Source organism: Phacochoerus africanus, chromosome 5 (assembly GCF_016906955.1).
Source record: "Phacochoerus africanus isolate WHEZ1 chromosome 5, ROS_Pafr_v1, whole genome shotgun sequence".
NCBI classification, from domain to species: domain Eukaryota; kingdom Metazoa; phylum Chordata; class Mammalia; order Artiodactyla; family Suidae; genus Phacochoerus; species Phacochoerus africanus.
In genome coordinates this window covers 5,657,999-5,684,873 of record NC_062548.1, presented here as the reverse complement: position 1 = coordinate 5,684,873, position 26,875 = coordinate 5,657,999, and the positions used below count along the sequence as shown (strand labels likewise).

Below are 26,875 nucleotides of genomic sequence, written 5' to 3'. Positions count from 1 at the left end.
TCGGCCCGTCACCTCCTCCTGCGAGCAGGAAGCTGACAGGCGGCCCATTAAACCGCGCCTTGCAAAGCCCTGGATTGCGGCGACAACCATCTTCCTCTATTTTGATCACTCAGCCCAGACGCTGGGGGAGGGGGGGAGGAAAAGGGAGGAGGAGGAAGGGGGGGGCCCAGAGCTGGTGGAGGGGGAGGAGGGCTGCCTAGAAACGGCCCGGAAAAATTCTCACCACCAGTTTTGATCATTCAACCCCGCCGAGGGGAGCCTGGAAACTGCTGGAGCCCCTAGGTCCGTAATTGGTTTTATAGGAATGGCTGGGGGCCAAGGTGTTTACATGCGCGTGATTGGCGGCGCGCGCGACCAATGGGTGGCGGCCGGAGGCAGGCCTTGGGGGGAGGCGGGCACCCGGGAACAATGCGTGTTTCTTCGCTGGAGAGTGCTCCCCTCCCCCAGCCGCCTCCTCCCCCCGCCTTTTTTTTTTTTTTTTTTTTTTTTAGCTCCAGCGAGAGGAACTTGAAAGGGGGGTTGTGTAATGTACCTTTTCCAATCCCGGGCTGTATATGGAGATTTGGGATTCTTTAAACCGGCGCTACCTGGATTTTTATTAAAAAGCGGGGAGCTCGGCGGGAGGAAAGCTGGCTTTTCCGGGGGCTGCGGGAGCCCGGCCGCGGGAGGGCGGAGGAGTTGGCGCGCCGAGCGCTCGGCCCGGGGAGCGGTTTTCTACCAAAAAAAGGAAAGGCGGGCAAAAAGTGTGAGGCGGCTGCGGGTGGCGAAGGGGAGCAGCGGCAGCGGGATGGCGGGCAGCACGGGCGCCTAGCCGCGCCGGGAGCCGGGGCCGCCGCCAGAGTCGCCGGAGCCGGAGCCCGAAGCCGGGAGCCCTGCAGCGCCAGGTACGCCGCCGGGTCGCCCGACCGCCCCTGGCCGGGCGCAGTGGTCTCCAAACTTCTCCAGATGGCCCCCCCACCTCTCCTTCCCCTCGGGCTGTGCCGGGGATCCCCACAGCTCTCCGGCTCTCGAGAACTCAATCGGGGGGCCAGGGCCGGCGTAGTGGGGCGCCCTGGGAGGGGTGGGGGCGAGGCCCTGTGCCCCGGACGCCCACCTGAGCCCCCAGGTCTTCTTTAGCTCGCCCAGCCCTCCTCTAGCCCGCCCAGCTCGGCCGAGGGGCGTCGGTTCCCTCCTCGGTTCCCGGTAGGCGGCGGGGGAGCCAGGGACGCCGAGACGTTTTCGATTATAGGCTGTTTTTAATTAAAAGCCGGAATTCAGCCATTTTAACTGCATTTAAGAGGGGGAGAAAAGTAGGGAGAACGCAGCAGAGCCCGCAGATGGCCAAACCAGCTTCTCTTCCAGAGCAAGGGTGTTTCGGGGGGCTTCACCTCGACTTCCCAAAAGTGGGGCGCCGGGGCATGCCCCGCAGCGCTGGCTTTTAAAAGAAAGCTACACAAAGAACATTTTTTTTTTTAAAAATCACGGAACGCTTCTCGCCTCTTTAAGGCAGTATCTTCGGATGTGGCGATCTTAGATTTTTCCAAAGTAAACGCGGATCTGGTAACCGGAGCCTGATGGGAGAGAGCAAGGGAGGGAGGGAGGAAGAGGGTGTTTGTAACCAAAACCAGGTTAAAATAAGCACCCTTAGGAAAGTTGGGGAGGAAGGCTGGAGGAGGCCGGGGTGGGGGGGGGTCTGCAGCTCGGGGGGCTGGGCGCTGGTCGCGGGGCGCAGGGCGGGCACCCGGGAGCCGGTGGCTTTGGCGTGATCCTCGGCTCTAGGAGCGGCCGGCCTCTTGGAATCAGGAATCCGAGCTGCTGCGGGCAGGCGGAGAGCGAGGGCAGCCTTGGCTCCCAGACCCCCTCCCGCCCCCGCGGGAATCGGCAAACGGCAAATCTTTTCAACAAATAGCTTTAAACGGGAACTACAGGGGGATTTGCCCAGCGCTGGGGGAGGCGCCCCTGGGTCGGCCCGCGCCGCGAAGGTTTTCTTCGTAGGTTGTTTTGGGGGGAGTGGGGGAAGCTAGGGTCGGAGGGAGACCCTCGAATCTTTCCCTTCGCTTCTGACGCCCCCCAGATCCCCCGCGCCAGGCCACGTCCTCGGCGCAGGATTCCCAGGCCAGGGCGTTGGAAAATGAAACTAAGGCTTGTTTTGAAGGATTCTTTCCAGTCCTCGGGCGAGAATGCCACGTCTCGGGTCCTCGGACTTAGACTCTTCGGCTCACAGTGGCCCGAGGAGGGTGGCGCGAGGGCCGACGAGTCCCCTTAAAAATAACAAACCCGCTTAGCACCCTCGATCGCGAAAAAACTACAAACTCCCAGGCTCCGGTCGAGCTCCGGGGAACCCAACTCCGAAAAGGGAGACGAGGGCCCATAAAGGTTAAATATTAAACTTTACGGATCAGATAGTGACATCGTGTTTAGGGAGACATTTCAAACTGCTCATGGCAAGTGTTCACGGTTTGAAACCCCGGAGCCTATGAGGCCCTGGAATCCAACACACTCTGGAGGTTTGTATTGACGCGCTCCCGGCGCGGCCCAGAGGCCTTGCTCCGTTTCGGGAGCATCTGTGAGTTGTCCGGGCTGAGGCGCCGCGAGCCACCGGCTGCTTTTTAAACCGGGTCCCCGTGAACCTGAAGCCGCCGGAGGAAGGAGCAGGGCATTTTACTTTTTCCGGAAAAGGGGCTACTGCCCATTTCATTTCTTTCCACCCCCTCGGCAGCCCCCGACCCGCCACGGCAAGACGACTTTCTGAACTTGTTTCTCCCCCCCCTCCCTTTTTTTTCTTTTCCCTTCTCTTTCTTCCGCGGCCCGTCGCTGCTCCCCGCCAAGACGCCTTGTGCGCCGCCTCGCGCAGCTCCGCCTAGCCGCTCCGAGGGGCCCCACCACCGGCCGTCGGTGCGCCGCGGGCCGCGGGCCCGCCGCCGAGCGCAAGCCCCGCTGGCCGCCGCCATGCCCGCCGCGGAGCCCCCGCCGCTCGAGGACTCTGGGACTACGCCGAAGCCGAACTTTTAGGTCCCACTGAACGAGGCCCGCGGGCCGGGTGGGGGGCTGGCCGCGGCACTCCCGCGGAGGATGGATGGCCGAGACTTCGGGCCCCCGCGGTCCGTGCACGGCCCCCCGCCGCCGCTGCTGTCCGGCCTGGCCATGGACAGCCACCGCGTGGGTGCGGCCACGGCCGGACGCCTGCCCGCTTCAGGCTTGCCCGGCCCGCTGCCGCCTGGGAAGTACATGGCCGGCCTCAACCTCCACCCGCACCCGGGTAAGTGCCCTGCGCTGTGCCCGCCCCCTCTTGCCCCCTCGGGATCTTGGGGGGAGGCCCGGGGGATCTACGCGGTCTGTCCTTCACTCCCTACCCCGGAGTTCTCAACCGGGGTTCGGCAACTCCCTCTGCCTTGGCGGGTCCACGGGGTGCAGGCAGGCGCAGGTCCCGGGCGGGCGGGGAGACCCCTGGGCCCAGGGCAGAGGCCAGTCTGGAGGCCCCAGGGGAGAGGGGCGCGCGGCGCAGCTGTCTTCCCCCCGCACGCCGCGCTCTGCGGAAATCGGAGCCAGCCGAGGTGATTCCAAACTCCAGGCCTTTCGGCTGGAGCCTGGGCTGGAGTTTTCGAAATCTGAGCGAGAGAAGGACAAGCCAGCTCCATACCCTTTGAGACATCTGCTCCCAGAGCTAGAATACTTTTCTTGGCAAATGTCTTTTGGGCGCCATGTGCCCGAGTTCCATCCTTGGCTTTCGGACTCTCGTGTGGGGTCCCCAGCCAGCCCGGCCAGGCGCCTGGGGGTGCGGGGGTGCGGCAGGACCGAGACCCCAGCCCTGGGAATACGGCCTCTGGTGGGCGGGGCGGCGGCGGCCCTCGGGAGAGACCCCTCAGGCTCGGAAAAGAGAAGGGCAGTTACAGGACCTACTCTCTGGGAGGAGGGCAGCACCCGCGGCCCCGGGGACCCCATGTTTTCCGATGGGAAGGCGGGTGCACCGCGCGGCGAGGATGCAGACTTTGGGCCGCCGCCATCCCGAAGCGGCGAAGGAGCGGATCCGCGGGGCACGATCCGCGGAGGGAATGCCTTTGGTCGGACACGCAACCGCGGGAAGAGGTGGCCGCGAAGGCCCGGTGGCTCCCGCCATTTCCCAGAAGGGGCTGCAGTCTCGGTGGGGACCGCACGGGGGAGGGAGAAGCTTGCCCCAGGCGGGCCTCGGCTGCCTGCCGGGGTGGCAGGGAGACGCAGGGACCTTCAGACCTGCCTTTGGCCGCCGCAGGAGACAAGTCCCTCCTCCCAGGGCTGCCTCCAGCCTCTGTGCCTGGTGTCCCACGCTTGAAAAAGAAAAAGACAACAACAACAAAAAGACTCAAAAGAGAAAGCAAAAACATCTCTTCCACAAGATTCTTGTGATTTTTCCGGGAGCCCCCGACGCTCCCTTGGCCCTGGGTCTTGGAGGAGGGGACAGCTCTAGCTGCAGCAGCCGCTTTGGCCCTGCCCCGCCGACCCTGCCCGCTCGCTGTTTCTGCCGCTCTCTTTGATTTTTTTTTTTCTCTTGGAACTTTTCAGGAACCTGAGTCCCAGTGCTCTGCGGGACAAAGGGCCTTTGTGAGGCGCCAGGCGGGGGAGGGGCGCGCGCGGGGGGTCGGGAGCGCGAAGATCCCGCCTGCGGGGGCACGAGGACCGGGTCTGGCCTTGGGGCGCGTGGTGTCTCCCGGGAGCTGCGGGCCCCGTTGAGGGCTGGGGTTTTCTCCCAAGTGGTGCGCTGCAGCCGAGGGAGGGGTGCCAGAGACTCCAGAGGAGAGGCTGGGGGCAGCCCTGGCGTACAAAGGGCCGCTTCGTCTGTCCCCGTTTGCACGCCCCTAGAGGCCGCGGCAATTTTTGTGTTTGGCTTTTGGAGTGTGCCTGGCCCGGCTCGGGGAGGTGGCAGGGTTCTGTGGCCTAGGAGTCAGACCCTGGGTCCTCCTGGCTGGCACGGCCTTCACTCGCCTTCCTGGAGCCTGAGAGAGGGCGCCGAGGACTCCCGATCTCCAGGCTGGCCGGGGCCTGGCCGCGGCCAAGGGTTCTAATCGAGCCGGGAAAAGAGCCACTACTCAAGGGGGCCTCTGCGTGCGCGCCCCGTGCCAGGGCGCGGCCAGCCCAATCGCCGCAGCCAGGCCGCCTAACGCCCATGAGGTAGATGGGGAGGCTGAGGAGGGGGGGGGCGAAAGGACGTGGAAGTCGGAGGGAGGCGGCTGCCGAGGCCTGTCCCAGCACCTTCTGCTCTGGGAGTCCTGCGTGCTCCGCGGCTGAGGTCATGGAGGAAATAGACGCGCGCGGGAAGCGCTGCGCCGGGCAGGGCATGCCAGCCGCCGTTGGGGCCGCTGCTCACCCAGCGGGGAGGAGTGGGGCGCTGGCACTGGCTCTAGCTGTCCCCACCTTGAGCGGCCGCGCGCCGAGACCTAGGGACCCCGGGCCAACGCCCAGAGCCAGAGCCCTTTGCTAATCCCATTAGCCTGGCGGTGGGGAACTGCTCCCCATTCACTGCTTGGGGTGGGGCCGGATTACACATTCCTTCGCCCAGCACCCCTCCCCCTTCCTCGCGGGGTGCAGGTGCTAAATTCTCTCTTTTCCACGCGCTTCACCTTCTTGGCTATCAGCTCCCTAAGTCTCGCCAGCGGTTATCAGTTTCATCTTTATTTGTTTATTTTTGTACTGGGAAGCCTGGTGAGGCTGAGCTATTTGCCCGGGGTCACACAGCCAGAGAGAGTGAGAGGCCGAATCACCTCTGGACTCCAGCGGGGGCGGGAGCTCGGGCCGGATCCAGCTCTTCCAGGCGGAGGCAGCTCTGTGGGTAGAGCACACAGCTGGAAAGGTCCGTGGCTGGGGTGGTGGCATTGGGACCCCCGTGCCAGCGTGCATTGATGGCTGTGTGTGCCCGCACCTGCCCTGAGTCTCTGGGAGGAGATGCTTTTTCTGCATCACGAGTCTAAAGGCCGAGAGGGTTAGAAGGGGAAGTGAAATTGAGAGTCAGCGGGGGTTTGGGTTACAGGGTTGTAGGGACCTTTCCCTTAGTTTTGAGTATCCATAGGTATGAGCCCTACCTGTTTGCTGCAGTGTGAGATGGACAAGTGAGTGACAAGCTCCCGGTAGACCTGCCCAGGTGCCCTGGAGTGGGGAGGCCTGGACTGCTGCCCTCCTCATCACAGTTAAAGAGCTATTAGGATTTTGTACTTGGATGTTTATTCTCCCTGCCCCCACACCCTGGGCTGGCCCTTGAAGGATACTTGAATGGGAGGTGGGAACCCAGGATCAGGCCGAGGAGGCCCTGCACTTTGCACTGGCCAGTGACAATAGCAGGCCACCGGCCTTTCCCAGCATCTGATCAGCTCTAGCTCGGAATCCAGGCTGTCAGCCTCCCGGGGTTGATTTAAAAAGATTAATCAGTGGGCCTGGGTGGTGGAGCCAGGTGATCCCCCTGATAAGGGAGATTTGCGGGGTGCATCCCCCTCTGGGCAGAGGCACAGGGAGGCCCCGGGGAGGTTCTAGAATCTGGAAGGGCCTCCGCAGCTCCCTGAGCTTCCCGGTTCTTTAACGCTCAGCCCCAGCGTTTTCGTCTCTCCTCACTTGTTCATTTAGTCAGCCAAGGATTTCCAAGTGCCTCCTGCGTGCCAGGCACGGCTCCGGCCCTGGGAATCAGCGGTGACCAAACACATGTCTTTGCTCTCATTGGAGCGGCCATCCTGGTGTGGGGGCCAGGCAGTAAACACAAGTCAGCGAAGGAGGTCATTTTAAAGAGAGGTACAGGCTGGGAAGGACAGACACTCCCCAGGGTCTCTTTGGGCCAGAGGGGTGGGGGGCTGCGAACCTTGCGAGTGGCGGGAGGTGGCGGGAGGTGAGGGGACCCCTGCCGGTCCCCGGAGGCCAGTGACGAGGTCTTGGATTTTCAAACGATGAGGAATGAGAAGGCACTGAAGGGTTTTAAATGGAAAGGAGTGACTCCAATTAAGGGACGTTTTACCGAACTGGTCTGGACTCTGGAAAAATGTGAAAGGCACACAAGGCAAAGGAAAGCTGAGACCTGTGCCCGATTCCAGGAGGCCACAAAACTGTGACAGCAGAAGGCCATACAGGGCTCTCACTTGGATCTGGGGTCAGGGAAGAAATTGCTCTAAAGGACATCACTGGGGCCATCGACGAAACTGGCATCTGGACGGTAGATTAGCCGATGGCGTCCCATCAGTATCACGTTTCGGGAAGTTGGTGGCTGTGATCATGGAAGCGAATGTCCTTGCCTTTAGCAGTGAGGACACTGACGTGTTTGGGGACGGGGATGGGATGTCTGCAACTCACTCTCAGGCGTGGCTCAGCAGGAGAGCAAAAAAAACCCTCTCTTGTCATTTATGTACACGGGCGGCAACGGCACATCAGGCGACTTCGAGTAACACGTCGGGTGGGAAAGCGGTTCCCACGGCCGGCCCGGGAGCCGCTCGTGTGGCAGTTGCACCGTTTGTGAGCTGTACTCTGTCAAACTTTTCTCTTGAGTTTGGAAGTATTTCGAAATAGGCATTTAACAAAATGAGTTTGGATTGCTGCCTAGAGGCTGGTGGCCGGCAGAGAAGCAGGGAACAAGTCAGCGGCATCAGGGAGGTGGTGGCCTGGGGGGCAGCTGGAGGTGGCCAGGGTGTGGTGCCTTGTGGGGGGTGGGGCAGATAAGGAGGGGGCCACAGATGGCTCCTGGGTCAGGGCTGCTTTTGGAGGAAAGGGGAGGAATGGATTTGAGAAGGCAGCGACTGGGCCTTCTCGACTTGGCTGTGGCCCGCTCGGGGTGCTCTTGGTTCCGGGCGTGCATCGGTCTGCAGTCTGACCTCGCTTCACGGCCACCGGGCCGCGTGGAGCCCTGTCTTTGGTCACATGGGGTCCTGTCTTTCACGCAGGCTCCATCCACCCTCGTCACGCCCCTCCCCCCCTTACTTCCCAGCCCGAGATCAGAACAGGTCCTGGGCTTTCTCCAGGGGCTGCAGGGAGTCCTGGCCAGGGCTCATCCTTGGCCCCCAGGGCTGGGGTCCTTGCCACACCACCTGCCCACCTGGCACCTGACTTTGGAGGAGGTCAAGGCCACTGGGTGGGAGTCGCCCAAGCTCCTCATCCCCTTGGCAGGCCATGGGTGTTTTCGCGCCATCTGCATCCCAGGAATAGTTGTGCACATCCTGGGCCTTCATGAACCAGCTGGGGTTCTGTCTTGCCGTCACCAGATAGCTGCTTCCTTTGAAGGCAGGAGGGCCTAGGGGCAGAGGTCAGAGTGCCAGAGTTTGGATCTGGCTCCTCATGCGGAGTGTGTGACGACTCGAAAGCCTCTATTTTCTTAGCTGTGAAATGGGTCCCTTAGCGGCCCTGAATTCATCGCGTCGTCGTGACGTTTGAGCAAGAGCCAGCGAGACGCCTAGCACAGGAATAGCCCTCTGCAGAAGTTAGGGTAAAAGTGATTGCTATAATTATATTTGCCATTAACCGATGACTCACGGATTCCTTGCTCCAGTCGGATCTCCGACGGCCTCTGCGACTGTGTATGTAGCCCCTCTGGGTGGTCCAGAGGCTCCTTAGGCTCCAGGGTCCCAGGCAGAACCCATCATTTTTCTTCTTTTTCGGCGTAACAGATGCGTACAGATGCTCCGTAAAAAGGCTCAGTCTGGAGCGGGTCCGTACGTTGCGCTTCTTCTCCAAAGCGGACACACCAGGCTCACCACCAGCCAGCTCAAGATCAGGACATTTCAGTCGTCCAGAGTTCCTTCTGCCACCTCCTGGTCACTGTCCACCCCACCCCCAGCCTCATTCTTCTGTTACCTTAGATTCGTCCGGCCTATTTTTGACCTTTTCCGTAAGGGGGAACCGTGCGTGCAGCCCGCCCCTTTTCGTTTCTGGCTGTTTCTAAGATTTGTCCGCATCTAAGGTGCCTGCGGGTTTCCCCTTGCAGCGTAGTGTCGCGCTGGGTGACTACGGCACGGTCCCCCGCTCTTCTGTGGGTGCTGAGTTGGGTTGTTTGCTGTGTTTGCTGGGAAGAGTCCTCGTGTGAACATGGCCTTTTGGTGCTCACACGTACGTTTTGCGGGATATGTGTACTTAGCGTCGAGGACTGGAATTGGCAGGTCACAGAGTATGTGTAAACTTGGCTTTTCCTGCTGTGAGCTCTCCAGAGGTTGCGTCATTGTGGAACCCGTTCCCACCCCAGCGTCCCCATCTTCCGACCACGTGCTAGTGTCAGTTTCTTTAAATCCGCTTCATCCTGGTGAGTTAGTAGCAGTATATAAGCTTGTGTGCCTTTTATTGTTTTTACTTTTTGTGCATTTTATTTTTTTGGCCACACCCATGCCATGTGGAAGTTCCCCGGACCAGGGATCGAACCTGCCTTATAGCAGCGACCCAAGCTGCAGCCATGATGATGCCGGATCCCTAACCCGCTCTGCCACAAGAGAAGTCCCTGTTTTTTTGTGCATGTTAAACACAAAAATGTCTTTTCTGCACTTATTTTTTTAAAGCTTTATTGAGGACTACTTTGCATCCTGTAAAATTCACCCATGGAAAGTGTACAGTTCACGCCTGTTTTATGCTTAATATAAACTTCAGCGTAAAAGTTACACATCATTTTAAAAGTCAGACAGGGAGGTCTCTGGTGGCCTAGTGGTTAAGGGATCTAGTGTTGTTACTGCTGTGGCTCAGGTCGCTGATGTGACATGGGTTTGATCCTTGACTTGGGAGCTTCCATATGCTGTGGGCTCTGCCCAAGAAAAAAACGTCAGATGGTGCTAGAAGGAATAGAAAGAGAATCGTGGTCTCTTGGCTCCCGTCTCCCGACTCCTGACGGCCCCTTGTAATTCTCTTGGCTCTTTCTTTGCCCCCCCCCCCACTTTTTTCTTTCTTTCTTTCTTTTTTTCTTTTGCTGTTTAGGGCTGCACTGGCGGCATATGGAGGTTCCCAGGCTAGGGGTCGAATCAGAGCTGCAGCTGCCGACCTGCCCCACAGCCACAGCAACATCAGATCTAAGCCGTGTCTGCGACCTACACCACAGCTCACGGCATTGCCGGATCTTTAACCCACGGAGCGAGGCTAGGGATTGAACCCGAAACCTCATGGTTCCTAGTCGGATTGGTTTCTGCTGCGCCAGGATGGGAACTCCTCTTTGGGCCTTTTCATCCACCTTGCTCTGTACTAACCTGCTCCTAGCACAGGTTATTTTTCATATTTTGTGGTTCCTAATTGAATGAGGAGGGTTTTGCATAGACTGCTCAGGTCTGCATTGTGACTCTTCCATCGATTACTCTGAGGTCCCAGGCAGGTTCCTCTGAGTCTTGTGCCTTGGTTTTCTCAGCTGTGAAATGGGGGTGACAAGAGTATCTACTTCGTGGGGGTTCAGTAGTCAGTACATATAGAGCATTTAGAACAGGATCTGCAGGAGTTCCCGTTGTGGCTCAGCGGGTTAAGAACCTGTGAGGATGCGGGTTTGATCCCTGGCCTTGCTCAGCGGGTTAAGGATCCGGCAGTGCCGTGAGCTGCGGTGTAGGTCGCAGATGCAGCACGGATCTGGTGTGGCTGTGGCTGTGGTGTAGACTGGCAGCTGCAGCTCCCATTCGACCCCTAGCCTGGGAACCTCCATGTGCCGCAGGTGTGGCCCTACAAAAATCCCCCCAAACCTCCAGTATCTGGAGACTAATAAGCACCAAGTAAATGTTTATTGTTGTTGCCTCACCCCCTCTGCCACCCCTTCTGCTTCCTCTCTCCTCCCAATGGATTGGGAAGACAGTTTTGTTGAAACCACGTTTATTATTACGGCTTTGGGTTTGTAAATATTGTTCCTATCCGAGCTGCAGGGTAGAATACTACTCGTTTCTTTATTTCTCTTAGTTGCCGCTTTTCCTCTCCCTTTGTGGGGATTCTTCGGCTCTCTGTCTTCCAGCTCTTGGGGCTCTTTGCCTGTGGTCGCATCTGTTGCATGAGCGGCCTCTTTCTTTTCTGGAAGTCTTCCTGCCCGGGTCTGGTTCGCCTGGCACGCGGGCCTGGAGACAGCCATCCGCATCCTTCCAGCCCCCTTGCCCTCCGTGCTGCGCAGCCCCTCCTGTTTCCTGGTTCGCACGCCTTCCTTTTCCCCTGCTTTACTTCCTTGTTTTGGTGGAGCGGATCTTGCAGGTACTTTCAAGACAAGTAAGCTCTTTCTGAGGCCTCGTGTACCTGAAAATGCCCCGAGTCTGCCTCCACACCTGACTGGCTTTTGGAGATAATTTGAAGGAACCGCAACATCACCTTCTAAGTTCCAGTGCTGCTGTGGAGGCTGTGATATTATTTGGATTCTTGCTCTTTGTCCATGAAGTTTTTTTCTCCCTTTTACAAATGCTTAAAATCTTTTCTTTTCTTTTTTTGGTATTTTCTAGGGCTGCACCCTCGGCATATGGAGGTTCCCAGGCTAGGTGTCTAATCGGAGCTGTAGCCACCAGCCTACACCGTAGCCACAGCAACTTGGGATCCGAGCTGTGTCTGCCACTTGCACCACAGCTCATGGCAACGCCGGATCCTCAACCCACTGAGCGAGGCCAGGGATCGAACCCGCAACCTCGTGGTTCCTAGTCAGATTCGTTAACCACTGAGCCACGACGGGAACGCCTACAAATGCTTAAAATCTTTTAGAACCCCGCCGTAGTGGAGCCTGGGCTCTGAAATTCACTTGCGGGCTCTTCCAGGTAACGTGCTCTGTGACCTTGGCCATGTTACCTAACCCGACTCTCTGCCTCCATTGTTTTCTTTTGTAAAATGAATGCTAGTGCTCACCACTTATGGTCCTTAGGAGGGCTTTCTGCATTACCATTACTTTTATTGGTATTTTAGAATCTCCTTCCCACCCGGTTTGCTGCTCTCTCTGCTGCTCCCTTTAGATCCTGGATCTCCTGGATCCATCATCGACTTTTCTTCTCCTTTCTCTGCTGTTTCCTTTCTTTTTTTTTTTTTAGGAATGATTTTTATTTTTTCCGTTATCACTGGTTCACAGGGCCCTGTCATTTTTCTGCTGCACAGCCAGGTGACCCAGTTACACATCCACGTATGCATTCTCTTTTCTCACATTATCGGACTCAGACTCCGTCATAAGTGACTAGAGGGAGTCCCAGGGGCTTTGCTATTTTCCACCCCTTTGTTTCTTCTGCTTTCCAGATGTTCTCAACCGTGCCTTCTCGCCCTTCGATTTGATTTTTTAAATTAGGTTATCATATCTTTAATATCTAGGTGTTCTTTCTCATAGCCTGGATGCTCCTTTTTTTTTTTTTTTTTTGGTCTTTTTTCTTTTTAGGACCGCACCCGCGGCACATGGAGGCTCTCAGGCCAGGGGTCCAATGGGAGCTGCAGCCGCCGGCCTGCACCTCAGTCACAGCAACACCAGGTCCGAACCGCGTCTGTGACCCACGCCAACAGCTCACGGCAACGCCAGATCCTTTAACCCTGTTGGATGCTAGTTGGGCTCTTAACTCACTGAGCCACACTGGGAACTCCTCCTTTCTTTTTTGATAGCGTTTTGTTCTTGCTTCCTGGATACAGGACTTCTCGTCACTTGGAGGCTATAGGACTTTTATATTTTTGGGGTGGGCATTTTTCTTCTCTCACGGGCGGCCTCGGTTCCGGCACTTTTTGTTTATTTTTCTTTCACATTGGAGACTCCCTGGGTGTCTGGGGCCTGCTTCTCTGGGTGTCTTCATATTTAAGAGAGGCGCGCCCAAGCTGATGGGGCTGGGATGCGAGGGGGGGCCTTGTAGACCCCTGTGGATCTTTCTGAAGTGTCGAGGTGTCCCTTCTTCTGGCTTCCTCAGTCTCCCACGCCCGAGTCCCGTTTCCTGCCTGCGGGGACTTTAAGCCTGGCTGCAAGGCTTGAGGATTTGTACTGGTTTTCATTGCCGCCGCCGCCCCCCCCCCCCCCCCCCCCCCGCCAGCCCCGAGGATCCGACCCAGGACCTCCAAGGGCGCCCTCGTGCCCCAGTAAACTGTTCCCTTTTTAAACTGTGTGTCCTGCTAGATCTCTGTACCCCCGAGTCTGGGGTCCGGCCCCCCTCCTCCCCCGGCCTGAGAAGGCCCTCCCTGGGCCGAGACCTCCGTTGGGGGGAAGAGAAATCAATGGGGAAATCCTCGGTAATTGCTTTAGAATTGAGAACGTCTGGAGCCCTGGGGCGAGGCTGGGGTGGACGCATTTGCATATCATTGGCCGGGCTGGGGCCTTGACTGCTCTGGGCCGTCCTGGGATTCCCTGTATTTAGATTCGAGCACCTACTTGGTGGGCTGGGCGTCTGGTCCGCGCGAGGCTGAGCCCTAGCCCACGGGGGGGGGGGGGGGGGGGCCAGATTCTGGGCTGGGGGAGGGACGGGCGTTCAGCCCCGCTGGCCCTTCCCTGGCTGCCACCTCTTCGGGGCGGCGCTGGGTGCTCCGTGGGCTGCAAGATGCCTGCTGGGGTCTGGGCGGCCGGGGGTCAGGGCTGGCCCGGCGGGAGGGGAGGGAGGCTGGACGAGGGAGCTGGAGGAATAAAGCCCCTCCTGCCTGCCTGGGGCCAGCCCCCGGGCCCGGTGGGACCCCTCCTCTCCTGGGAGGCGGGGCAGGGGCCTGCGATCGATCGATCGGGTCTGGCGGCTTCAGAGCCTGCGTTTCGCTCGGAGGAACCCCAGCCGCTCAAGACTCTCAGCCACGTGTACCGCACGGATGGGAGCGTGGGGACGTTGGCAGTGGCCACAGGTGCTGTGGCCCAGTCACAGTGCCAGGGCTGTGCAGGGTAAGCCCCCCCACCCCCAGCTCTGTCCCTCAGCCTCGCTCGTCTGCCTGGTGGCACCTTCTCGGGGAGAGGGGAGTGCCCTGAAGCACAGGACACAGGAGCAGCTCCCCTCGCAACTCCTTTCCTTTCTTACTTGCCCTTCATTTTACGGTAGAGGAAAAAGCAAGGCTCAGAGAGGTCGTGTCCCCTCCCCAAGGTCACACCTGAGCGCTCTGGCGAGACAGCCAGGGACTGGGGGTGGGGGGCAGTGTGAATAAGAATTTGTCTTTCTCTTCCTTGTTTGCTTTCTGGGTTTATTTTAACTTACTTGTTTTGGTTTTTGCAAATTTTGTCAGTGTAAGAATTTCATGACAATTACTCAGAATTTAATATTTTCCATACTTACGTTCAGATCGGCCTCCTTGCGCCCTGTTTTTAAAGGGTATTTTTTATTGGGGTGGAAGGGGCACACAGATGAGCAGAGATCTGGAGTTCTCTTGTGGCGCAGCGGGTTCAGCCTCCAGCGTAGTCACTGAGTCAGCTTGGGTTGCTGCTGGGGCGTGGGTTCCTTCCCTGGCCCGGGAACGTTCACGTGCCACGGACGCAGCAAAAAAAAAAAAACCAAACAAAAAAACCCCAAAACCATCAAAAAAACAAAACCAGAGATCATAAATATATACTGTTCAATTATTTTGGTGAAGATTAAGAAACCCAGGGTAGGAGTTCCCATTGTGGCACAGTGGAAACCAATCCGACTAGGAACCATGAGGTTGCGGGTTCGATCCCTGGCCTTGCTCAGTGGGTTAAGGGTCCGGCGTTGCTATGAGCTGTGGTGTAGGTCGCAGATGCGGCTCGGATCCTGCGTGGCTGTAGCTGTGGCTGTGGTGCAGGCCGGTGGCTACAGCTCTGATTAGACCCCTAGCCTGGGAACCTCCACATGCTGCGGGTGCGGCCCTAGAAAAAGGCAAAAAGACCAAAAAAAAAAAAAAAGAAACCCAGGCTCTCTGTTCATCGCCTTGTCCCAAGGTGACCCTTCTCCTGGCGCTAAGCAGGATGTCTTGCGATGCCCTTCCCGTTTGTGGAAGCACATAGTGTGGCCTCTTGGGTGTGAGGGTGTGAGCTCAATCCGGCCCTGCTCGCTGTGGTTGTGCCTTGTGGAAGGGGTTCCCCTCCTAGGAGAATGTCCCTGTATATCCAGCTCTTGGTGGACATTTGGGTTATTTTCCAGTTCGGGTTACTCCTGGTGGGAAGGTCATGGTTAGAGGACACGGCAGGTATGACGCTGATGGGAACGGACCCTGCCCTTGAGCTCAGCCAAGAGGCCGGGAAGCGGTACTGGGAAGTGGTACTGGGACCATCTGCCTCGCGGGGGGCGCATTTCCGCACCCTTACGGGGGCGTTGCTGGGTCGGAAGGGTTTCTGGAGCCTGCCAGGCTCTTTGCGTGGTCGTGCTAGTGATGCCCCCTCTGGTCTGGCCCAGACACCGTCCATCTTTGCTTCTTGACATCGTAAGCCTTCTGGCGGGTGTGTAGAAGTTTTACTTCATTCTTCCTCAGTTAAGAGGCTGAGTTACCTTGTCCTGGATCTGCTGCTATTTGGACATCCTTATCTGCTGCCCTCTTGTTGAATCTTGCCCGTGTTTACCCTGGGTTGTCTCTCTCGTTCTTGTTGACTCGCAGGGCGTTCTTTATATATTCTGGATCCAAGCCCTGCATGGGTGACAGACCACACCGTTTCTTCCCTTGAGGTGGCTCACTTTTTCATTCTCCTAAGGGTGTCATGTGATCAAAAGACGTCCCTGATTTTAATGTGATTTGGTTTCTCAGTCTTATCTTTATGGATAGTGCTTTTTCTGTGGTCTTTAGGAAAGCGTTGCCTGCCCCAGGTCATAGAGGAATTTTCCAGGTTTTTTTTTTTTTTTTTTGCTTCTTGCTTTTCTTCTTTGGCCACTCTGTGATCCTGGGATCCTGGGAGTGGATCCGAGCTGTGGTTGTGATCTGTGTTGCAGCTGTGGCAACATTAGATCCCAAACCTACTGTGCTGGGCCGGGGATTGAACCTGCGTCCCTCTTCTAGAAGCTTTTGCCTTTCATGTTTGGATCTGCAGTGCACCTGGAATTGATTTTTGGGTGGCGGTGGGGCACATAAGAACAGGGAGTCCTGACCCCATAGGCCCAGCCCTTTCATCTACCCACGAGCCGAGGCCACACCAGCTTCCACACTGCAGGTGCCACGTTGTTTTTCATCTTCAAGGTTGCCTTGGCTTTTTTTTTTTTTTTTTTCCCCTTGTGTCTTTTTGCCATTTCTTGGGCCGCTCCCGCGGCATATGGAGGTTCCCAGGCTAGGGGTCTAGTTGGAGCTGTAGCCACCGGCCTACGCCAGAGCCACAGCAACGCAGGATCCGAGCCGCCTGTGACCCACACCACAGCTCATGGCAACACCGGATCGTTCACCCACTGAGCAAGGGCAGGGACCGAACCCGCAACCTCATGGTTCCTAGTCAGATTTGTTAACTACTGCGCCACGACGGGAACTCCCTGGCTGGTTTTTTTTTTTTTTTCTTTTTAATGGTTTACACTCAATTGTGCTGTTTTAAACTTTTCTTAATTAAAATATAGTTGATTGACCATGTTGTGCCAATTTCTATTCTCCAGCAAAGTGACACAGTCATACATATGTGTATATATTTATATACATACATATATCCCTTTTCTTATATTGTCTTCTGTCAAGGGACGAGAAAGCTCTTTGGGGCCCCTTTCAAAAGGGCGCTAATCCCGGAGTTCCTCTTGTGGCTCAGCAGTTGAAGAACCTGATATGGTGTCTGTGAGGATGCAGGTTCGACCCTTGGCCTTGCTCGGCGGGTTAAGGATCCCGTGTTGCCGAGAGCTGTGGTGTGGGTTGCAGCTGTGGCTCCTATCCTGTGTGGCTGTGGCTGTGGCGAATGTAGGCTGGCAGCTGCAGTTCCAGTTTGACCCCTAGCCCAGAAACTGACGTATGCTGAGGGTGTGGCCCTAAAAAAACAAAAAGAAAAAAAATCAACTGGGTGTATGTAGTTCCCCGTGCTGCACAGCAGGACCGCGTGGCTCATCCATTCCAAGTGTGATAGTTTGCATCTACTGTAAGCAGCAAACTCCCCGCCATCCTGCTGCCTTGGTGCTTCTTTTTTTTTTGGTCTTTTTAGGGCTGAACCCGCGGCATATGGAGGGTTCCCAGGCCGGGGGTCAGATCAGAGCTACAGCTGCCGGCCTACACCACAGCTCACGGCAACACCGGATCCTTAACCCACTGAGCAAGGCCAGGGATCGAACCCGCAACCTCCTGGTTCCTAGTCGGATTCGTTAACCACTGCGCCACGACGGGAACTCCTATAACTTTTGCTTTTAACTGATAAAATACATGTGTTTACCACTGTAACTGTTTTTACACGTACAGTTTGGTGGCATCAGGTTCATTCACCTTGTGGTGTAACTGTCACCACCGTCACGTCCGTAACGCGTCCATCTTCCCAAACTGAAGCTCTGTCCCATTAGACCTTAGCTCCCCACCCCCATCTTCAGCCCCTGGCGCCCAGGCTTTGAACTTAACTCCTCCAGGGGCCGCAGAAAAGTACAATCATAACAATATTTGACCTTCGGTGTCTGGCTCATTTCACTTTGCATCATATCTTCACCGCTCATCTGTGTCAGGTCAGGTGTCAGAATTTCCTTCTTGTTAAGGCCGAATGATAGTTCACAGCATAAAGATAGACTATGTTTGGAGTTCCCGTCGTGGCTCGGTGGTTAACGAATCCGACTAGGAACCAGGAGGTGGCGGGTTCGGTCCCTGGCCTTGCTCAGTGGGTTAAGGATCCGGCGTTGCTATGAGCTGTGGTGTAGGTTGCAGACACGGCTCGGATCCCGCGTTGCTGTGGCTCTGGCGTGGGCCGGTGGCTGCAGCTCCGATTCGACCCCTAGCCTGGGAACCTCCATATGCCGTGGGAGCGGCCCTAGAAAAGGCAAAAAGACAAAGATAGACTACATTCTGTTGATCCAGTAAACCCTTGGGTGCTTCCAGCTTTTGGTTATTGTGAAGGAGTGTGGAGAAATCTCTGCCGGCCCCTGTCTTCAATGTCGTGTCACTTTTTTTTTTGCTTTTTAGTGCCGCACCTGCGGCATAGGGGGAGTTCTGAGGCGACGGGTGGAATTGGAGCTGTAGCTGCCGGCCTGCACCACAGCCCCAGCAATGCAAGATCAGATCTGAGCCCCGTCTGCAACCTACACCACAGTTCACGGCAATGCTGGATCCTCAACCCCCTCAGTGATGCCAGGGATTGAACCTGCATCCTCATGGATGCTAGTCAGGTTCATTACTGCTGAGCCAGGCCGGAACTCCTCTGTGTAACTTTTAGAGGCAGGTTTTCACCCCCCCCCCCTCCCCGCCCCCGGCCCCCTCCTCCGCGGTTTTGGAGTGGGGCTGCGTTAAATCTCTAGATCACTTTGGCTGCAGTGAGCCTCTGAGTAAATGCATCTTTGCCCAGAAAGATGGCTTCCTTGCGAGGGACCCCAGACGTGGGTCTGGGCCACAGTAGCCTGCAGATCTGCTTCCCTGAAGCTGAGGATGAGTTGGCTCTGTCCCCCCCCCCCCCCCCCCCCCCCCCCCCCCCCCCCCCCCCGTCAAACTCAAAATGTGCTGAGGTGTTGGATGACATCTTTTTTGTTGTTTGTTTTGTTCTGTTTGGCCACACCCTCGGCGTGGAAGTTGGAAGTTCCTGGGTCGAACCGCAGGAGTGACCTACACCACAGCTGTGGCAATGCCAGATCCTTAACCCACTGAGCGAGGGTGGGGATCGAACCTGCGTCCTCATGGTTACTGGTCAGATTTGTTGCCCCTGTGCCATGACGGGAACCCCGGGCTCTTTATAAGACAGGGCATTAACCATTCTCTGGCTTAGATGTTACACAAGCCTCCGAATCTTGGGACCAGGGGGTGTCTGAAGGTCATTCCATCCTGAGGGTCCTTGAACTGTTTTCAGCCGCTGTCATGGCAACGGCTGAGTCACGTGGCTGTGCTCTGGGCTAGAATGGGCCCTTTTTTGGGTGACAGTCCTGATCTGATCGTGCCGGGCAGACACTCCGATCACCTCTGTGGCATCCCGAGGGTTGCAGCTCCTTTGCAAGGCCGGGAGCTTTTAAAACAGGGAAGGGAAGCGTATTTGTTCCATGTCTGCTTGGGGAGGGGCCTGGGGGGCGGGAAAGGATGAAAAGCAGGGTCTGGGGTCTGGGCGGTGGGCCCCGGGGGGAGCAGTGTCGATGTCGGCGTCAGCGCCTCAGTTTCCTCATCTGTAAAAGCATCAAGAATCCCTTCTCCCAGGGTGGCTGGGGGTGGGTGGAGACAAAAGGAGTGAAACCCGACCTTGGCTGTGAAGTAGAAGCGGCCCCCCTTTGGTCTGTCCCTCTGCCCAAGCTGATCACGGCCTTGCCCATCCCCGACCATAAATATGAATGGAGCACCTACTGCATACACTTACTGGGGCAGGGGTGGGGGTGGGGCCGCTGGGGATGGAGCCAGCCTACGTAGGAGTACAGGGGTCCGCATCCTGCGCCCCCAGACTGGCCCTTCTCCCGTTTGGGACAGAGCCCAGGCAGGCAGAATCGGCCTGCAGTGCCCAGAGTATTTATCTGACCCTTTCAAGAAAAGCTTGCCGACTCCTGTCCCAGTGGGTGGAGAGGGACAATAAACAGGGAACTACAATAAAGAAGGAACTAATGTGTATATGGTGTGATAAGTGGTGATAAGCAAGGGGGGGGGATAATTCAGGAAAGGGCGTGGGGGGGCGGGGGGGCTTGCGGGGCTGAGATAGTCCCAGTTAGAGCCGGTTGGAGAAGGCCGCCTTGGCGAGTGTGTGTCGGCCGGGTTCTAAGGGAAGGGAGGGAGGTGTATACACTTGGGAGTAGGCAGATAATTTGCTGTCCCAGGGGATGGAATGGATTCCAGGCTGAAGTGCAAAGGCCCTGGGGTTAGCCTGTGGGGCCGAGCGGTTCCCTATTTAGCCCAGCCTGTGCTAAAGTCCTTTGTACCCTTGGTGACCTCATCCTGGTCCCCCCTCCCCGCTCCCACTGGCCAGGGCTTCAGGGGCCTGTTTACATAGCTTCTGGAAGGGTCGCCGGCGACCGCCATCCGTGGGCAGGATGCCTGGCTAAGGCGGCCTCACTGGTGCCTTCTCGGTGGGGCTGTCGGCATATGAGCAAAGGGTGCCTCTGGACAGGCCTTCGTCCCAGCCCTGCGCTCAGGCCGCCGGCCCCAGTGATGGGGGAGGAAGGAGAGGGGGAGCAGACACCTTTTGGGGATGTGAGTCCTGTCTCCTGATAATCTTGGCCAGCCTTGGCGTCAGCCAACCCCGAAACCCTTCCTCTGTTTGGGGCGCTGATGAGGGGGGCGATGATGGCTGAGAACAGGCTGGCCTGCACCCCTAATGCATGGCTCTGGGCTGTGTTCCCACGGTGCAGTGTGGGGTGGGTCCCAGCTGGGGAGGGTCTGCTGACCTGCCGGAGGGGGCCCGGCCCGGTGGGGCGGGCGGCGGGGGTGTCTGTGCGCAGCTCCCTGCCAGTTATGTTCCCAGAGGGACCCCCAGAGCCCCTCCTCTAGGCAGTGGCAGGGGCCAGTGGCCCCATAGCAGGCCTCCGTGTCTCTTACTTGGCCCTGGGAACCAGAGAAGGGGGAGGACCATTTTCTAAGCCTCCCCAAGGGCCAGGACATGTGTGTGGGTGGGGGGGTCTGTCTCTCATGGTCCTGGGGACAGCTGCCAGACTGGAGCCAAGGCCTTGATGTGCTGTGTGCTTGTAGCGCTAGCTGAGCCACTTTGGTTGTCTAGGGCTGGTGACCCGGCCAGTCTCTCGGAGGCCTCAGTTTCTTAGTCTGTAAAATGGGGGGTGGTAACAGGATTCCCTGGTTCCCAGGGGCTGTAGGAAGATGCACCAGGATGTGCCAGCCCACGAACTGCTGTGCCCATGTGCCCTGGGCAGTGGGGGGGGAGACACAGACTCGGGGCTGGATTCAGAAAGCAGAGAGAGAGGCGCTTCTGTGGTGGTGCTGTTTTGGGTTTGTGTTTTTTTTAAATGAAATGAAAGTCACATAATGTGCAGTTAACGTCTTGCAAGCATGCAGTGTGGTGGTATTGGTGCATTCATCACGGGCAGCCATCAGCTCTCTCTAGTTTCCAATTGAAAATTTAAGGAAGAGACAGATGGAAATTTGGGTAAGGGTCGTGGTCCCACATCAGACCGTGACCTTGAGCAGATGCTGGGCTTTTCCAAGCCCCAGATGGTATAACTTTGCAGCATGCGCTTTGCAAAGGTGACCCACGTTTTATCTCTGCATCCACCTGGGCAAGGTGGTCTGGCATTAGCCTCAGCAGCCGTGGGTGTCGGGCCGGGGTTTGTCTTTCACGGTCCCCTGGGGGCCCTTCTGTCCACCCCCTGTCCGTGGTGGGGGCCTGGCCTGTCAGAGGCCCCCAGCCCTGCCCCTGTTCCATTTTCCAGCAGGGAGGAGCCTTCAGCCCAGACTGTGGCTAAATTAAGTCTAAATTAATTAAAATTTCATAAAATTGAAGATGCGGTTTCCTCGGTCTCATCAGCCACACATTTCAAGTGCTCAGTAGCCACAAGTGGCGTGGCTCCTGGAGGGGCCAGCAGAGATCTGGGGTGGGGGCGGGCGCTGCTGGTTCTGGGCCGGGGGTTGTCCACTGGATCTCCCAGGTCCCGGTCCTTCCAGGGTGGCGGCAGGCCAGCGGGCACGCTCTCCCAGGGGGTCCTGGTGGCCCATGAGTGGCCGCCCCCGTGGGAGGGCTGTGGGCTGCAGCTGGGCTGGGGCGGGCAGGCTGGAGACGCTGGTGGTGTCGGGTGGGGGTCAGCTGCCGCTCCTCCACCCCAGAGCGACCAGGCAGGACAGCTCGGGGTGGCTCGTGCCTCCTCCGGTGTCAAGGTCCCCTTCTTTCCTAATCTCCTTTTGCCCCGAGAGGGTCAGATACCGTGCAGGTACCCAGGCCCAGAGTTGGTGTCTGCTGTGGGCCAGGTCCTGGGCACCTCGGGGAGGGAGCCCCCTTGAGGGGGACACAGGTGTAGGCTTCCAAGTTGTCCTGGGCAGAGGGGAGACCCGGAGGTGGGGATGAGCCGAGGCACCGCCTGCGAGGGGCCGGGCAGCAGCGTTCCGGCCACCGAGCGCTCTCACTGCTGCTTTCGGAGCAGAGTTTGGGGAGGGGGGACAGCGAAGCTGTGCAGACAAATGCCGTGGTCGTGGGAGACGTGCGTGGCTCAGCGGTTAACAAACCCGACGGGGATCCATGAGGATGAGGGTTCAGTCTCTGGCCTCGCTCACTGGGTTCAGGATCCGGTGTTGCCTTGAGCTGTGGTGTAGGTCACAGACACAGCTCGGATCCATTGTTGCTCTGGCTGTGGTGTAGGCTGGCGGCTGCAGCTCTGATCTGGCCCCTAGCCTGGGGACCTCCATGTGCCATGGGTGTGGCCCTTGAAACAAAGGAAAAAAAGCCCCTGTCGGGCTTGCTGTCACGGGGCTGGCGGTCAGGTGGGGATGGTGTGCCCGCTTCACAGAGCTGCACGCTGCTGCTGTTGGGGGCACAGGCCCGCCACCTGCTCCGCTGCCGGGCCTGAGGGAGGGACGTGGGGCACCGTTGAGCCCTGTGGCTGGCGGGAGCCGTTGGTGGCATCCGGGCCCCAACGCCCTGCCAGGTCTGGGGTGCCGCTGGGCGGGTTTCACAAGCCTGGGCAGGGGCAGGCCCGGGCCGCCGGGCTTCCGCGAGGCCCGGGGCAGGAAGAGCTGGCGGCTGATGTAAGCCCTTGCGCAAACCTCGGGCTGCCGGCTTCCGGAGCCGTCCACCCGCCCGCCTGCCGAGGAGGAAGCCTGGGGCCTGGCGGGCCCGGAGCCCCGCTGCCCGGGCTTGGGCCGCATGGGCCGTCGGAGCAGCCCACCATGGCCCTGGGCCCCGAGGGCTTGGCGCTGGAGTCTGGTGAGGAGGCTGGGGTGGGGTGGGGGGCTCTCCAGACATGGGGTGTGTGGTGGTGACAGCACATGGGACCAGAAGGTGTCCTCCCATGGCTCCGCCCGCCACGTCGCCGCTCTGGGGGACAAGGAGGAGGCCCTGTCCCTTGTAGCCTCGGAGAGGCTGGTGGTGGGGGGGTGGGCAGCTGCCGGTGTCCTTGTGTGCACCCTTGAGGGCCCTCTGGGGCTCCTGTGTCCCCGGGGAGGGGGCGAGGGAGCTCTGGTTGTGTGCCAGGACCCCGAGGTTGAGCGGGGGTCCGGGAGTCCCTGTGGGTCGGGTACCCGAGTCACACACGTTGTCTGTGGGGCCCTGCAGTCACTGCTGCAAAACGGTGCCTCTTCTTGGGGTGGCGTGGGAGAGGTCACACGTGGGGCGCAGGGACTCGTGTCTCCGCCGGCGGAGGAGCTGGTGCCCAGTGCTTTCAGAGTGTGGGCGCAGTGGCTGCTGCTGATCATTTTTTATCCTGGTTGTTAAGTGCCAGCTTCCTTACCCAGCATCCTTCTTGGGGGAGGCCTTGTCACCCATTTTTGCTGATGAGCAAGCGGTGGTCCGGTGAGGGCAGTGCCCTTGCCCAGGTCTCCAAGGCCCCCCTCCGCCCCGGGCCTATGAGCTGGGGCCGGCCGGGGTCTCCCCCTGAAGGGTGGGTGTGTGGGGCGTAGAGGCAGTGCCCCTGGGTGGCAGGCCTGAGGCGGTGTCCCCGCAGGTGGGGTGTGGCGGGGTGGGCGTGGTTTCCACCAGGCCCCAGCCCAGGGTCCTTGCCAGCAGCAGTTGGCCCCACACCCCCACTTGAGGGACCCCAGTGGCAGGGCCCGCCCACTGGGATGGGGCCCAAGCTGCTGCCCTCCTCACCCACCTGTTCATTTGTTGATTCACTGTCTTCCTGGGGTGCCGCTGGGCGTGCATCCGGGAGTCACTGCTCAGGTGCACTCCGTCCCCTCGCTGAGCCTCCGCTTCCTCAGCTGTGAAATGGGCACACAGTTCCTCCCTGGTCCAGGAGCTTGCAACGTGAGCTCCTCCCCCTCCTCACTCTGAGGCCTCTGGAGGTCCCTGCCCCCCACCTGCAGCCTCAGCTTTCATCGGGGTCTGGGGATGGCCACTCTCCTGCTGAGAGGTTGGGTGCCCTGGAGGCCCCTGGGTCTCCCCCGGCAGTTTTCTCCAGCCCTGGGTCTGGCTGAGTTGAATCAGGCCTGTCCTGAGTCCAAGGGGCCGGGTGGGGCGGGGGAGGTTTCTTTGACCCCCCCCCCCACCCCACCCCACCCCACCTGCCACGGGCCAGGGTCACCTGAGTGGGGAGAGGTGTGGGGATCACAGGGCGGTGGGCTGGGCACCGGTGGCCTGCGGCTGCCTGACAGCCCCCCCTTCTCTCTGCAGGCGAGGCCTTCTTGGGCAGCTTTGTGGCCAGCGGGATGGGGCCCTCAGCCTCGTCCCATGGAAGCCCGGTGCCCCTGCCCTCTGACCTCTCCTTCCGCTCCCCCACCCCCAGCAACCTGCCCATGGTGCAGCTGTGGGCCGCCCATGCCCATGAAGGTAAGGAGCGAGCCAGGAGGGCGGGCCGAGGGCCATCGGGCCGCCATCCCCAGCCCTTCTCAAGTCTGCCCACCCCCCTCGGCCACCAAGGTCACCCCTCCACACTGTGGCTGGTGGCGCCCAGCCCTGGTCCTCTGGCCTCCCTGCTGTTCCTCTCATGCTCCGTGCTTCCTCTTGTCGCTGTCACAGGGCCTTTACACGTGCTGTTCCCTCTGCTTGCAGCCCTCGCCCGACTCCCTGTTCATCCTTTGGGGCTTGGCTCAAAATGTCTCACCCCAGCCCTCTCTTCCTTTCCCTTGGGACGACAGACGTCTCTGTGCGGTTTTTTTTTTTTTTTTTTGGTGAAATACCTGTTTTCTCACCAGAGTGCGCTGCAAGGGCAGGGCCCCGTTTGTTCTGCCCACGGTCACCTTGACAGCTGTAACTGTGGGGGCAGTGGACCAGGCGCCCTGGGGCTGTCTTGTTGCCGTTCTGCCTTGATGCCCCTAAATGTGGGGCGCGGTCCGCCCGCTTGGCTTCCCGCTCGTCCAGAGCAGGTCCTGGGCCTCCCTGGAGCCTCAGTTTCCCCTCTGTCTGCGAAGGGATGGGCCTGAGGGGACCCCTGAGCTCCTCCCCACTTCTGGCTCTGGTGGATTCTAGAGGCCAGGTGCTCGCTCCCGCTGGCTGTCTTCCGGGTGTCCTGGGCCTTCCCCTGCCCACCGTCTCCCCACTTCTTCTGTGCCAGACTGTCGCCTGGTGCTTCTGTCATTGTCTGTGCCTTGCACAGCGGGGGCGATCCTGCCTCCGGGTCTGGGCTGGTGGATGGTCCTTCTGGGCTGGGGTCCCCCCCCCCCCCCGAGCCTGCCACGTCCGCCAGCCGGGCAGGGGCTGGAGGCGCCTGCGTGCCGTCAGCTTGCTCCTCTGCCCTCCTGACTCCCTTTCTCCTCCATTTGCCAACAAACACGAGTCGTGAGAGTAAGGGTAGCAAACGCACAGTGCGCTTCCTGTGTTGGAAGCGCTGCGTACCTGGACTCCCTTTATCCTCAGAACGAGCCGCGAGGCAGGGACTGTTGTGTCCGCTTTACAGGTGAGAAAGCAGCGGGACCGGTGCCTGCATAGGCGTGTGGTTTCGGTGATGAAATGAGATCATGCGTATCAGGTGTTCCTTATTGTTTCGTGGTGGTTAAGTGCCATCGTCAGGTGGTGCTGTGGGGGAAACGTGGGCCCAGTGTGGCCAGGGACGGGTCCCGATCCCTGGTTTCAGAGGGAGCGCTGGGAGCACGGGGGACCCAGTGGGCCTGAGGTCCTATAGGACCCACAGCCCAGGGCGGGAGGCAGGATCTCCCCCCAGTGCCCGCCTGCCTGGCCTTCTGGGCCCTGCCGAGCGGCTCCTGGGCTTCCTTCTCCGCCTGGCTTCTGAGGCCTCTTTTTCTTTGTCCGGGGCTCCCTTTTCCTGTCCTCTCTGACCTGTATGGCTCTGGTTTGGGCATTGCTGGTGGGACTGGGTGGGGGCTGTGGGAGGTTGGGAGGATGCCTGGCAGGAGGAATTCCCCAGCTGGGACACCCAGCAGTGGGAGATGCTGGGTGACCTGAGGTTCAGAGAAGGCAAGCGATCTGCTTGGGGTCACACAGCAGAAGTTAAACCTGTAAGCCACTCACCTGGGTCCATGCTGAGGATGAGAGTTCTGGGGACCCCAGTACAAAGCCAGGCTCCCTCTGCTGAGGGACCTCAGTCGAGCGGGGCCTCTCTGAGCCGCAGTTTTCTCATCTATAAAATGGGGATATTAACACGCTCTGCCTCACAGGTGTTTTCCCTCTGCGATTTAAACGAGAATGAAAAAGGCACAGGCGTTGGTTGAAAGGGCTTGGTCTGTGCTGAGAACCGCCCTCTTCGTCCTCGTCATTGCCCTCCACTGGGTCCAGTTTGAGTCTCTTCCTGGGGGCTGCTGGGACTGGGAGGGGGCAGTCCCTGCTCTGGGGACCTGGTGGTGAGCCTCAGGGCTCCCTGCACCAGGGGGCCGAACGCCAAGACACTTTATTTCCAAGAAGCAGGGGTGGGAGGAAGCTCCCAGTGGGCGGCCTGAGGTGTCCCAACTGGCTTCTGTGCTCTCTTCCAGGCTTCTCCCACCTGCCCAGCGGGCTGTACCCATCCTACCTCCACCTGAACCACCTGGAGCCCCCCAGCAGCGGGAGCCCCCTCCTCAGCCAGCTGGGCCAGCCCAGCATTTTCGATACCCAGAAGGTCAGAGGGCAGAAGTGGGGAGTCTGGAGGGGGCTGTGCAAAATGAGGTTGTGTCTCCCAAGACCCCTGCCCAAGGTGTTTTTTTGCGACCCTCCCCCCCCCAAACCTCCACCCCCCCATAGCCTTCCCGAGCCTTTTAGTCCTGCAGTCCTCACCTGAACCTGTTGCTCCTCTGGGCAGCTCCTAATTCCGGCCTCGCCCCCTTTCGCAGATGAGCAAACCGAGGCTCAGAAAGGTTCATTAGTAGGAGGCCAAGGCGAGATTGCAACTTGCTTCTCCATTTCCAGCGGCTGCCCTCTCCAGGGCTGTGCTGCGCCCATGGCCCTCCCTCTCACCCTGGGGTTCGGGGCACCGGCAGGGCCTCCCCTCGGCTCTGTCCCGGGCAGAAGGGG

The 26,875-nt window shown here is 59.0% G+C and overlaps 1 protein-coding gene across 1 annotated transcript in view; it reads left to right on the top strand.

The window, feature by feature from the left end:
* Positions 1-499: 499 nt before the first annotated feature.
* Positions 500-26,875, top strand: part of TNRC18 (trinucleotide repeat containing 18) — a 94,463-nt gene continuing 68,087 nt past the window's right edge. The window contains 4 exon segments of the mRNA XM_047779464.1: positions 500-884; positions 2,809-3,238; positions 24,107-24,262; positions 26,359-26,482. Coding sequence (XP_047635420.1) covers positions 3,052-3,238; positions 24,107-24,262; positions 26,359-26,482 — 467 coding nt within the window. The 5' untranslated portion in view covers positions 500-884; positions 2,809-3,051.